A 14,447-nucleotide genomic window follows, 5' to 3' on the forward strand; every position below is an offset into this window, starting at 1 on the left:
TATGGTTGATCATGAATTGATTGACTTGGGAGACAAGGAATTACCATTGCACCAAAACTGCTATGCAACCTTTATGTACACATGGCCTACAATAGCCTCACTTTCTTAAACACTTTCAGATATAATTTACAACTTAAGAAAGCTCTTCCAACCATTAAAAAAGAGTAAACGCACTCAGTGAATCATCTTTTTGTGGTGCTATCTTCTCTTAGGAGGACATCCAATTAAGAAAAATAATAGCATTCTAAAGAATGTTGCATTAAAAGCAAAAAGCTTAACAAGATTATGATTTAAGAAAGTTTTAAACAGATAAAGTGCATAGTAATTTTAGAAAATCAAAGAATATTTTTGTCCTTGACAAAAGTGCCCTGGAAAACAGCTGCTTCAGTCATTCTCTTGCCAAATTCTTCAAGCATTTTCTGCAATAAATCTGAGGGGATGCCCTTATTTATAAGTTGTTCTAGTTAAACCCTTTTTTCTCCCATTTTGCTGTTTTTCTTGTGATTGCCGTTTTTATGGCCCCAGAGTGATATTAAAGATAATATTTCTTAGCAATTCTTGGCAGTTTTCCACATTTTTTTAAACTGGTAAATATGGTTATTCCTTGACCTTAGTACCATTGGTTACAGTTTCAATCCTGCTTCTTCATCCTGCTGTTCAGTTTCTAGTTGGAACACTTCCTTTTAGAGAACTCTTGACCCCAAAATAAAAATTCTTTTTCCTGATGCTTGATAGCAGTTCTTTTGGAATTTTCCAGCTGGTATAAGTTATTATTCAGTCTTTTACTTTGAACATACTGTATATAAAGCCTTTTTATATTTACCTTTTTGATAAAACAGAACAATGGGAAGAACTCATACAAAGGGAGTCAGCAATCTGCCTGTTGTCTATCAGCCTGATAATTCACCAAACATAGAATACAATAGAACCAAATTTGGTATGTTGGAGAAGCTGGCAAGGAAAAAAAGATCAAGTTTAAAAATAGGCTAGATTCAACTGGATGCTGTGAGAAAAAAATTGATAATGCATTAGTTAGTGTATTATCTGAAGGGAACACTTGGCTGTCTCAGAATACCACTGAGTTCACAGAAAAAGCCTCTTCCCTCCTTATCATGTGACTTACACTAGATAGTATGCAGCCCATCCTGTGCTTTTTGGTATATTTACATGAGCCCTCACCCAGAGCAGGTCTACTGCGCATGTGTGCATGCCGCCTGACCAACAGCTGATTGTCGGGTATCTGGCACGCATGTGTGGGGTGCGGGGGTGCATGAGAGATGCACGTGTATGCACATTGCCTTCTGGGTGCTGGCATGCAAGCATGTGTGTGCAAGCGTGCATGCACAATTATTGGCACAGGAGCCCAAAAGGGTTAGCCATCACGGTGATAGTGGGTTTTTTCCTACTTCCCTTTTCTTTTGAGTCGACATTTTCTCTTAGCTCCTCCTTAAAAGTCTGTTTAATATAAATGCTTTACTATTATTATTATTATTATTATTATTATTATTATTATTATTATTATTATTATTATTATTATTATTATTATTGTAATATCATTTTTATCAGATTGTCATTATGAAATCCATATACAATGCATTGATTAGTCTTAGAATTGCCATAAGATTTATTGCTGGTTTCATTGTCACTTGTAGTTTTATATTTTGCAGTACTTTGGTTATTATATTGACAAATCGATATCGATCAATATATCAGTTGGATGACGATAGAAAAATAGAAAAAACAGGTCAAATTCTTCTCACTCCTTTAGTCTTTCATATAGTTTTGCTTGCTTACCAGCACCCTTTATGTGACCATACATAGATAGAAACATCTGTTTCCATTAGGCCACGCCCATGTGCAGCATATGGACTTTCTTTTAAACCAACTTTTCTTTTAAATTATCTTCATTCTTACAAGTGAAGAATTTTGGGAATAGCAGTCTTGAATAATCTGGAGAGCATGAGACCAAAGGCAAGCAGCTTCATGGCCTTTCCATCATCTTTAATGTTTGCAGAGCTGCTTAAGGGGATAGACTGTTCTATATAAGAAATCTGGATTTATGTCATCTTTTTGGCAATAGTTTTTAGAAAAACTTCAGAAAGTTTATATGAATAAAACATCAGTGAATGCCCTTGGTTGCTACCACAAGCTATTTATAGAAAGGGTGGGATACAAATAATGTTTAAGGAATTCATCTTTATACATATTAGCTTTCCCCCATTTTCCTTTCAATTTATTTCTTTCCTCTCCCAAAACTATTTTATTACACATATCATCATATGTAATTATGTGTATTAGTTCATGTTAGGTATAACATTGGTCACCTAACTAGTTTGGGTAAGATAATATATATATAAGCTATGATTCTTAGTTTAAAGTATGTGTTACTTTAAATGCTGAGCATGTATTTTGGGTGTGGTGTGAAAACACCATAAGAGGCAGCAAGAGACGCTGATTGATTGCTGACGATTCCCTGACGCTTTGCTGACAATTACTGGAGTTGCAAACGGAAGAGAGGAGTTTCTGAGTTTGTTGCATATCTCTTTTTACTGCGAGGAGATAAATTACCGGACTGTTATTTTGTAAGTGTACTGACCTCTCATGTTTGACATTGGAATTTTGCAACTGGATAATCCCTGGACAGACTGAAATAAGTGTATGATATATGGACTGTTTTTGACTATGCTTAAACTATTGCTGGAATAAAACTAATTTAATTGGCACTGTATCTGCTTTTACTGAGTGTAAGCTACACAACACTTATCTCACATATTTTGCCTGCCTGCCTGACTGCCCTGCAGATCTTGCTAGGGTATATCCCTAACAGTTCATACAGTTAACATGTTTCTCAGTTTTGTATTCAGAGATAACACAAATATAGAAATGTTCTGTTTTACTTAAAATAGCTTTACAGTGCCTATGCTATCTATGATGAACCCTGACTTAACGTTTATTGATTAATTCTATAATAACTAGAAGTTATTTATTTTGTTCCATTTGTTTAGAAAAAGCAGTTAATTAGATAACTGCTAATACAACAATATTTTAAAAATTGAACTGTCAACAATGGGTATCCTTATACTTGTTAGTAAAGTTTTCAGTTATACTGAATAATAGAATACCAAAATGCTTTCATATTTTAAAATCTGCATATTCTTATGTTGTTTAGGATCTAGATTTCTCATCACATCCACGGGAGCCTTGTATATTATAGATGTACAGAATGAAGATGGATTGTATAATTACCGATGTATCACTCGGCACAGATACACTGGAGAAACGCGTCAGAGCAACAGTGCTAGACTTTTTGTATCAGGTATACAATGGACATTTTCTGGAAAAAAATTATATGTTAAGAAATCATTCTGGGTACACTGCTTTAATTTGTAGATGGATATCCTTAGTATGCCATTTATAAAACATGCCATACTAGGAGCAGAATAGCAAACCACAACTCTCCAGATTTCAGCAGTCTCTATTTCCGATCAGTCTCAGCCAGCAGTTTACAATTAGGGATCCTGTACCCAAAAGTAGTATGCACTGTAAAAGGTTATAGGTTTGGCTAGATCAGCGGTCACCAACCGGTGGGCCACGGCCCACTGGTGGGCCATGAGAAAATTTTGGTGGGCCAAAATCTCAGAGAAATCTCACCCCCAGAGCACCCCCCACAAAGCAGTTAATCCAGGCTGTGCAGAAACACAAGGCTGCGCCATCCACATGGCCCACAGGAACGCTCCCCGCCCACTCACTCCTTACCTGGAAAACTTGCCTGCTAAATTGCTATTTTTCTATTTCCAACCATCATCTGTTCTGCTGTGCAGGAGATTTAGATTAGCTAGGAAGCAGGAAATAGTTGGATTTCTTGTTTTCTAGCTGGTCTTCAGCTCTGCTTTTAAGCACAGCTGAACCTCTCTTAGGACTGAAGGTTCCATTATTCGGTGCAGACTCATGGCAAGCAAATTTGAGAGACTGAGCTAGCCGATGGCAGATATATAGATCACTGAATGAATCTGTGATTCTGTGAGCAACTCAATCTGCCTGCCTGCTTTGCTTGATTTTGGGTAAAAGTTGCTCTTTTTTAAAATAAAAAATTCAATATTTACATACATGGTGTGTTGTGAATTAATTTTGTGAGTTTGCTTGCAAGCAAATTTTATGTGACAGACTGAGCTAGCCAATGGCAAATAGATTTCTGAATGAATCTGTGATTCTGTGAGCAACTCAATCTGCCTTCCTGTTTTGCCTGATTTTGGGTAAAAGTTGCTTTTTTTATAAAAAAATCAATATTTATATAAATATTTATAATATTTACATACAAGCCATGCCCAGCCAGTCACATGACCACCAAGCCACATCCACAAATTAGGCCATGCCCACAGAACTGGTTAGTGGTCCCTGAGATTTAAAATTATGAGTTTGGTGGTCCCTGAGGTCCAAAAGGTTGGCGACCCTTGGACTAGATTATCTTTCTCAAATCTGATGCCCTCCACAACACCTTGAAATGTACTTGGAACAATAGTGGGAACCAGGGCAATTCACAATGGTATCCCATGGCTGAATCTTGATGTATACATTCCAGACCAATTAAAGCTTCTGAATCTTTTTCAAGAGCAGCCCTTTGAAAAGCACAATGCAGTAATCCAAGTGGGAAAGGACTAAGGTATGGCTGTTTATAAACAGAGCCTTTTAATCCAGGAATAGGCACAATTGGTACACAAAATGAATTTATACAAAAACTTCCATACTGTGCGGGAGCTCTGTAAGCCTTTGCACATCCAAAGGCATATAGTATCATCGAGATATTAATGATGCTATGGCAGAAATTTATCAGAGATATTTCCCTAGTATTTTCATGTGATTATTAAGAGAGCAAGACAACAGAAAACCTATAGCACTTCTGCGATAATATTTTTCTGGATATTACCTCCTACATATGAGCAGAGACAGTTTAGTACTCTGATACAGCATAGACATTTTTAAAAAACACAGAAAAGATACAATCAACTCTAGAAAAACAGTGAGAACTAATTTTATCAAGCTTATTCATATTTAATTCTTTATAGTGAGTGGATGGGGAATGATTGAATAGTAACGGTGTGGTCCTGCCTTTTCACCAGTCTCCAATGCACTGGCACTAACTAAATATTGATCAAAATCAATATTCACTACTCTGATGGCTTCCAAATGAGCTAGGTATGGCCAACATAGAATTTGAGAGTTACAGTGCCAATACATTTGAATGGCAGCAGATTTAAAAAAAGAACAGATTTCTTATATGTCCATATAGATCAATCAATTAATTTTATTGGCCATCTAAGATGTCGTTACTCTGTTTTCCAGACCCAGCAAACTCGGCTCCCTCTATTCTGGATGGGTTTGAACATCGTAAAGCCATGGCAGGACAGCAAGTAGAGCTGCCTTGCAAAGCATCTGGACACCCAGCACCAAAGTATCGCTGGCTAAAGGACAATGTTCCCTGGGAACCTGACAGCCGGTTCCGGCCAATGGTGACAGGTCTTCTGATAGAAAATACGCGTCCATCAGACTCAGGCAACTATGTGTGTGAAGTCTGGAACAGTTATGGTACAGCTGAAGTGATAGGCCGTTTGCATGTAAAACGTAAGTGTCTGCAGATTATTAGAATACTATGAAAATTCTGTTTAATGGAGTCAAACTTGAAAGCATATACTGCATTTATATAGGCTTTCTGAATGACCAAGAACTTCCTGGTTCTGAGTTGTGTGGAGAACCTACATAGCAGACTTCCAGGGCACTCATTTGCCTTCTAGTACTGAAGAGCAGAACTAGTTAGAAGAGCTCCACTTACCACCTCAGAAATAGACTATCTTGTTATCTTCAGGAAAACTCTCTGCTTTACACCCAATACTAGAAATGCTTGAAATAATTATTTGAATTGCTTACCCATATTAGTGTCAGAATATTTTTGAACAGTTTTGGTGAAATAGGATATCTGCCTACACAAACATAGAATGCAGTGGATTGGCCACTGCTAACTGCTGCAAGGCACTCTCTAAATCAGGGCTGTCAAACTCACGGCCTGTGGACCGGATGCGTCATGCACTGGCCATGCCCACCCCTGGTTTAGCAAAGGGGGGGAAAGCCATGATACATCACATGATGCCACCATGCTGATGTGAGTTTGACACCCCTGCTCTAAATAATTCACTCACAACTTTGTGGTATTCTCATAGCTCCTGAAAAGATCAACCTAAGTAATGCTGTTACCAGCTATTCCCCACTCCCCTCAAATAATCCCACTCTGCTCTGATTTACTTGAAAGGTGACAACTGGAATCTCTTTTCCATCAGTAGTTTGATTGTTTGAGGAAAATATATATTAAGATTAAAGAACTAGAGGAAAGTTGAAAAGTCAAAAAGGGGAAAATAAAAAAGACTTTCAGTATTTGGCAGGAATATTTTGCTTAGAAATCACCTTTTATTTTGGAAGCATACTCATCCAGTTTCAAGGCAATTTTGATAAAAGAATTTACTCTGAATTTTCACCAGACATCATTTGCTTTTTTTTCTTCACAATTTGTCTAAAGACAAAAGTAAGGAGGGTTTAATGGTCCTGTTTGTTTTCTGACATATCCCACAAAAAAAAATATAGATTAAGAAGACATTAACTGGTGTTCTTGAGAATATGTACCATATGTATTCAGAATGTATGTCAACATGTTTGCTATAGTGTTGAGAACAAATCCTTTCAAATAGGCCTCATAATATTTTTCATAACTATTATTCTAATAGTTTATAAGCCTTTAGTTAGTTGCCTTCACTGTGCAAAACTTCGGTACTCATAGAACACCACCTATGCTTTGTCTGTTAGAAACAAACATTTGCCTGCATAAAGAAAACAACTACTTTCATTATCTCCATTTCCAAACAGGAATATGGGTTTGTGATAGGTAGTTTATTTGTTTCAGACAAAGATTCATAGATCTTACTAGTTCACTAAGAGGGTACAAAGGTGTGAGTGTTAAAATTATCCTTGCATGATCTGTACAAGTATAAGATTATTAACATTTGCTTCTTTTAAAACATGTGATTTCTTCCAACTAAAGTGTCTAAAACAAGCCCTTAGATATGTGGTAAAAAAAATTAACTCAAGAAACACTGCTGAACATGCTCAAAATAGAACCATGATTATACTCCACACAAGAGAATATTTCTACATATGACTAATGATATAAGCAAAAAGGGGAATATTCTACAAACTAAAAATAGAGCAGCCATTTTCTGGGTTCTATCTTACTGGTCCATGGGCTGTAGGAGTTAGTTTTAAATATTTATTTGGTGCAGCAGCATGATTCTGTCTGGTTATCTTTATTAGGTTTTGGATTAAATTCCACAACTCCATTATATAGAATGAAACAATCATTTCAGGTGTCCTAAGAGGGGGTAACAGTGGCAACTGAAAGTCATTTCTTGTGAATCCGTCTGTAAATATATAAACTTATGTATGCTATGCAGCTTACTCTCCTTGTTATTCTCAATAATATTTTTGAAATATCCACCTGTTGCCAATTTAGCTCACTCATGTGGTGAAGGCTTGTCATGCTGCTATTTTCCTACAGCCGCCAAACCCTTTCTGATGTAGAGCATTGCTATTTGAAGTGGTTATTTTTTAAAAAGTGATTCCTTTATATTCTTCATAGCCTGTATTGATATTCAGTGAGTTAAACATTACTCTTCTGGTTGGCTCATCAGTGGCCAAAATAAAATGTCTGAATTCAATGCCTTCTTCCAGAGCCTCTAAAAGCCACCATCAGTCCTCGGAAAGTTAAGAGCAGCGTTGGTAGTCGAGTGTCCTTGTCCTGCAGTGTGTCTGGAACAGATGACCATGAACTCTTCTGGTATCGAAATGGAGAAATTATCAATACTGGCAATAATGTGAGAATCATTGGGGTCAATCATGAGACTCTTATTATGGATGGCATGTCCAAAAGTGATGGCGGGGCATACCAGTGTTTTGTACGCAAAGACAAGATGTCTGCACAAGATTATGTTCAAGTGGTGCTAGAAGGTCAGTCATTATTTTATGTATGTAAACACTTTACAAGTTAATCCATGCCTGTCCTTTTCACTGTTCTCAAAAGACATCTTGAAATAATGTTCATATATTTTAATAAAATATAAAATTAGTTTTAAAGTATAAATTTCAAAAATATTTATTCAAAACACACCATTGTAGCACTCATAAGAAAGGCCTTTTAAGAGGTGTCTGAAACATGTCAAAACTGATATGGGTTGAAATAGTGTCTGTATTGTAGCAGTGTATAGATTACAGTATCATAGCTTACAGTTTCCTGGAATTCTTATTTCCTTATAAAAGAAACTTCTTTTTCTACATCAAGTTGTTGAGGTTTTTTTTTTTTTACTTTTGATAATTTTCTTAACAAATCTATGGAGGAATTATTGAGTCTGTCATCTGCACTTTGATAACTATCTGGTTTGATACCTCAACTAAACAGAACAAATATAGATAGACTCCACTGGATAGTTAGAGCTGTAGAAAAAAAATGATTGCAATCAACTTGCCTTCCATTGAGGACCTGTATATTGTGCAGGCTGAAAGAAGGGCTGAGAAAATATCTATATAGACTTCTCACATTCTGGACATAAACTGTTTCAACTCCTCCCCTCAGAATGCTGCTAATAAGGCATGGCATATCAAAACATCTAGACATAGATACAGTTTTTTCCCCTCATGTGATCACCAGGCCGGACACCTACTCCTCACAATATTGTTTTATGTTTCTTTACCCTTGTGGTATGGCTGTCCTTCTCATCTTCTCTACTATCCCCTCTTATTGGTATCATATTATGATTATTATTATCAGTACTCTGTTGCTTTGCATCTACATTGAGAGCTTCTGAACTGGAGACAAATTTCTTGTGTGTCTTATCACACAAGGCCAAATGAAGCTTTTCCATTCCATTGTTACAGGGAAAAGGAAAGTGCTGTTTTCCTATTTATTTTCTTTGTTTTGCTTGTGGGGTTACTTATATTATTCTGCAGCTTTCTTGCCTTGTCTTGCATCATGAGGAATTCCTTTTATATTGCCAGAGATGTTGCAAGTTGCTGAATCAAACTAGTGAAAGATAAGACATTTGTATGTGCCCACCTTGTAACTAAGGTTAAGTGTCAAAAGCCTTCATTCCACCCAATTCTATAAAAAGGTATTTGGGTTTATTTTAGTTTGTTTTTATTTTTTCCTCTTATTTGAAAAAGTGAAGGCTAAACAAACAGCAAGATCACAGCTCACCAACTCAAATCCCCCAGCAACTAAGACTAACCTGAGCACAACCAAGCCCCCACCTGAACAGAACACGCCTCCAACCAATCAGAACACGGCCAACCCCCCAACCAATCAGAACACAGCCAAACCCCCTACCAATGAGAACACACCCCCACCCAATCAGAACACAGCCAAGCCCCCACCCAATCAAGTCCCACCCCCACTAGCAGTTAAAAGGAAGAAGCAGCTGCAATCTCACATCACTCTGAGAAGCACAGAGCCGGAGACAGAAGCCTGAAGATGATGAATGAGACTTCATCGAAACGTTGCCTAGATACTTCGAATCTTACGCGGGAGAAAACCCGAACAACCAAAGATCCATATATATATATATATATATATATATACACACACACACACACACATACATACACACACACACACACACACACACACACACACACACACTTAAGAATTACTGACTCTGGCCAGTTACGGCTGATTATAGCCATATTCTATAAGGCAGGGGTGGGCAAACTATGGCCCGGGGGCCACATCCAGCCCATTGGTCTTTTTAATCCGGCCCGCTGAAGATTGGTACAGAATTAAGGTTTGATGTGAATGATTGAATGATTGCATTCATTTGATTTTGACTTGTAATGACAGGCATTTCGATACCAGGTGGCGGCCCGTCTGTCAAATTTTAAAAGTCAATGAGGCCCCCGAGCCAAAAAGTTTGCCCATCCCTGCTATAAGGTATATCTGAATGACAATGTAATATGGAATAGGTTGACAGGACTCTATAAAAGTGTCAGGGTTCCAACATGTCAGCACTTTTTCCAAGTGCAGTCGGCTCTGCCCTACGTAATTTACTGTTCACCTACGACCCTGTTTCCCCCCTCCTCCCAGGATGTGTCATAAATCACATTGTCCAACTAAGCACTTTCACGGGCTATGGAATACACGCTCCTCCATCTGGGCTTGGTAACTTGACACACAATCTGGAGAAATGTGGGGAATGTGCTTCTGATCATAGCAATGAAATGCTCCATCAGATCTCCCCCACTTCTTCTTATGGCAACTCAAGAGCAAGCCAGGAATGCTTTACGAGTTGACAAAAAGATTAGTACCAGTATGATAAGCCAACAATAAAGTCAGTACCAACCAAATTCCTCCTATTTAGGTATTGTAGTTGCTTTCTTCTACTACTCCCTATTCAGTTATATCTTGAAAAGAAAATCATCACCTTCCTAGCATTATTCCCACAGGTACCCCTTTTCAGAACTGCTTTGTCTTTATGTTCATCTCCAGGTGACTTCTCAGATGCTGTTCATAATTTAGTAGTAAGACCAAATAGTATTTATACTATTTTACAAATCAGGTTAACAGTAACATTCATTAGTATCTATCCTTCAGAAACATATTCTTGAATGCTATTTGTAATGTTTTTGAACAACCACCTGTTGACCCTATTAATAAATGTGTAAGAAGAAAAAAGTCCATACGTGCTCTGTACATTTCAACCCAGGCATTATTTGAAACCATCGCAATCAGCACAAATTTCTGACACCATGTTTCCCCTAATAATCATGAAGAAAATTATAAATTTGTTTAGAGCTAATGAAGCTACAGTGCAAACATGGCATGAAAACTAATTTCAGAATAGTCACAGAAAAGGGAGGATATTACCTGTGTGGATCTAGTTACCTTGGCAACCATCTCCCATGACTAAGAAAGCCTTAAAGAGCATATTGATCATCTTTAATGATGTTGAGAGAGTGCAGGTTATCAGAGTACAGCAGCAGGGGGGATTTCTAAGACATAGGTCTCCCTGGGAAAATAATGTCTGCTTTCATCTGCAAAAAGCCTGTCACTTGTATAATTTTTTTTTTTAAAAAGTGGAAGGCAAAGGAGCAGACTAAGCACATTCTCTGATTTATTAGCTGTGTGTCAATTCCCCTTCAGGATAAAAAGCCTGTAGCTCTTTGTCTTCTGGGAAATGACAGTGCTAATGCACAGGGAGAGGATGGGAAGGGTTTGAGAAGTCTCAGGCATGCAGCCCTTTTGGTTTAACACTTCCTTGCTTGTTCAGATAAGATGGAAAACTGGGAGTGCTGCAGAAAAAGAATGGTTTGCTACAGAGTACTGAATGTCCCGGTTGACATCTTTATAGGTTTCATGCAGAAAATATTAGAATTCTGGAATCCCTTGTGAATCATGCTGCAATAGAGGACACAGTCACTGGCTTTCCCACCCTTGCCTGGATGCTTATTAAATGGCACTTACAGTTGAAAAGCACTTTGGTGTGGCAAGATCGCTATACCTGCTCTTAAACCAAAACAAAAGAAAATGAAAGTGTAAGAACTTCCAATGATCCAGTAGTTGTTGCAGACCTCAGCTCTCAAACAGTTTCATGCAAGGAGTGTGCATAATGTGCACCTTGAACTTGTATATACGTTGTGATTGCTTTGATAGAATTAAACTGCAATTCTCATTGGAGCAAAACAGTACAGTATTTTGAGGGCATTAGCTATTAGCAGTAGTAGTAGTGGTAATAGTAATAATTCTAATGATCCCCACAAATTTTAATGTATGAGTCTCTCCTAATTCATTGTAATTATGGTTACAATGAAAACCAAATTTGGCCCATCAGCAATCATTAATCGGGCCCTTTTTGCAGATTGTAAGCAATATTTGGCATGAGATTTATACATTCTCAGGCCAGAATTATTTTTAAATCTCCCTAAATATTGTGCTACCTAAAAGAGATAATATGAAATTATTCATTTATTAATTCTTTGTTAACTTTATAATTCCAAGTTTCTGATTTTTTTTTTTTATTTGAAGGTATTTTTCCACAATAAGCCAAAGTGTTGCTTCCTTTCTAAAACTCTGATGGATATGGTGGTATAAATAGATGCAAACAGCAAATTTAGCAAATTCTTGCAAATCGTTAAAATTTGTTCATATCTCATAATAACCTTCTACCCCTCCAGTATATGTGGCTGTAACTGTCATGAGAAAAGGAATCATGAGCTAGTCAACATGAGTTTTATTCTTTTGTTTGGAATGCCTCAGAAGAGGAATATATCAAAGGTTTCTTTAAAATAACTAAGCCAGTACTAATTCCTAAATGCTGGTGTGTCATCTACCCTTACTTCAGATAGGTTAGATTGGTATGTGTTTGGTTGGGTTGTTACATACAGGTGTTACATACTAGACTTCTAGATTCATTAAGAGAACACTGTAACTTTATATATTTACATACATGTTCAGACTAATGTTAGGGGTTAGAGCTCGCAACTTTCATGTAATCCAATCATACATTTGGTTCTAGTAGAAACTGAACAAGTTATGTTTGGGTTGAATTTTCATTTTATTTTATTGATTCATTGATTTTCAAAATTTCTCCATCAAGTATTGAAAATAGAAAATATGGGAAAGGCCATTTTAGTCAACAAATCCATCTTGAAGCTCAGTGGATAAATACAAATTAAGCTATTTGAAAACGGCAAACATGTGCAATGAAGAAGAGTTCTTCACAAATCTTGCCATCAAAGTGCTGCCATGATTAGCAAGTCTTTTTTTTTTTCTCCATCTGAAAACAGGAACATTTTCTGATGTTTTCCACACTTCACCCTTCTCCAGGATTTCTCAAAGATAATATATAAAAGTTTCTCATATCCATCAACATATTCCTCAATATGTAGTTCTTCCATCCCTAAAGAATTAAGCTCATTCAGAGTAAACAATATTCTCTGGACATATTTCTACCAATCTGAAGTTTCAGGTCTTGCCTCTTCCTGTTCTTCCCAACTATTCTTTTAAACTATTATTACTTGCACAAGGACACTGCTGGATACATGTGCATACATACACATTTAATGTTAATACTAAAAGCACTTGACACCCACAGACCCCTAATGAGGAGTTGAAAGAAATAGTTGAGATAAAGAAACGGCCACAGTTATATATTTAGGTATATGATTTACAGACATGTGGTAACTTCCATAAGACCTTGTGCTAGGGTTGAGGATATACTAAGTTCTACTTTTGTTAAAATTTTCTAAGTTAACCAAGTCATCTCTGTTCCCTTCCTAGTTTATTTCACTACTTTAACTGAGAAGTAAATTTATAATTAGCCTAATTAATTAAAAGCAATAATATTCATATGAAATAGCAAAGGGAAAAATAAGTAATAAGCAATAACTATGGCCAAAATGAGAACTAATTGAGAACTATTTTTTGAAACTAACATTTATTTGGCTTCCTTTTTCTTAAAACAGAGGAGCTAAACAGGTTTTACTCTTTTGTGGTAAATTGTCTCATGTATCTTCTCTTTTTAACTTAGATTGCCTTTCCTTCTACAGATGGAACTCCTAAAATAATTTCAGCTTTCAGTGAGAAAGTGGTAAGCCCAGGAGAGGGTGTATCTTTGATGTGCAACGTGAAAGGAACTCCTCTTCCTACCATCACATGGACTTTGGATGAAAATCCCATAATTAAAGATGGGAACCACCGTATTAGTCAGATCATCACCTCTGAGGGGAATGTAGTCAGCTACCTAAACATCTCCAGTACTCAGGTCCGAGATGGCGGAGTATATCGTTGTACTGCCAACAACTCAGCTGGAGTCGTCCTCTACCAGGCTCGAATAAACGTAAGAGGTGCTTGTCAAATCAGCTCCTCCAAAAAAAAAAAAAAAATTAAACGTCATTATAGTAAAATAAAGCATAAATGCATGTATGAACTTTGCTATAGAATGCTAAGAATTTCTTTTCCAATGCTATCTCTATTTTTCTCATAAAGGAATAATGGTATAAGACTATAATGCTAAGGACAGCTTCTTCAGAGTAAGCATCACTTATAGGGCTTACTTCTGAGTTAATGTGTGCCAGATTGCAACGACAGCCCATTATACAAAATAAGCACAGCACATACTGTGAATGTATGTTATACATACTAATCAATTCAGCTATTTTTAACTTGCTATAGAATTTGTTTTGCTTGCATGACTTTTTTTTATTTTAAGAATTTAACATTCATTGTTAGTATCCAGGTTAAGAGTATTTCAGTTTATATCTGTAATTCAGTCCACATCCTGTCAGATGTATCAGGCATACCTCTTCACTCAGAATATATATGCTACTGATTGAGGGTGATACAAATTTTCAACCAAAACCTC

At 36.8% G+C, this 14,447-nt stretch overlaps 1 protein-coding gene across 2 annotated transcripts in view; it reads left to right on the plus strand.

Moving 5' to 3' along the window:
* The window catches only part of DSCAM (DS cell adhesion molecule), a 420,440-nt gene that overhangs the window by 212,672 nt on the left and 193,321 nt on the right, over positions 1-14,447 (plus strand). For both annotated transcript variants that reach the window (XM_087937792.1, XM_087937791.1), the window contains exons 4-7: positions 3,170-3,316; positions 5,341-5,619; positions 7,771-8,046; positions 13,633-13,929. In XM_087937792.1, coding sequence (XP_087793918.1) covers positions 3,170-3,316; positions 5,341-5,619; positions 7,771-8,046; positions 13,633-13,929 — 999 coding nt within the window. The remainder of the gene's footprint in view (positions 1-3,169; positions 3,317-5,340; positions 5,620-7,770; positions 8,047-13,632; positions 13,930-14,447) is intronic.

This window comes from Pseudonaja textilis, chromosome 7, assembly GCF_049901715.1.
Source record: "Pseudonaja textilis isolate UNSWEBS1 chromosome 7, rPseTex1.2, whole genome shotgun sequence".
Classification (NCBI taxonomy): Eukaryota; Metazoa; Chordata; class Lepidosauria; order Squamata; family Elapidae; genus Pseudonaja; species Pseudonaja textilis.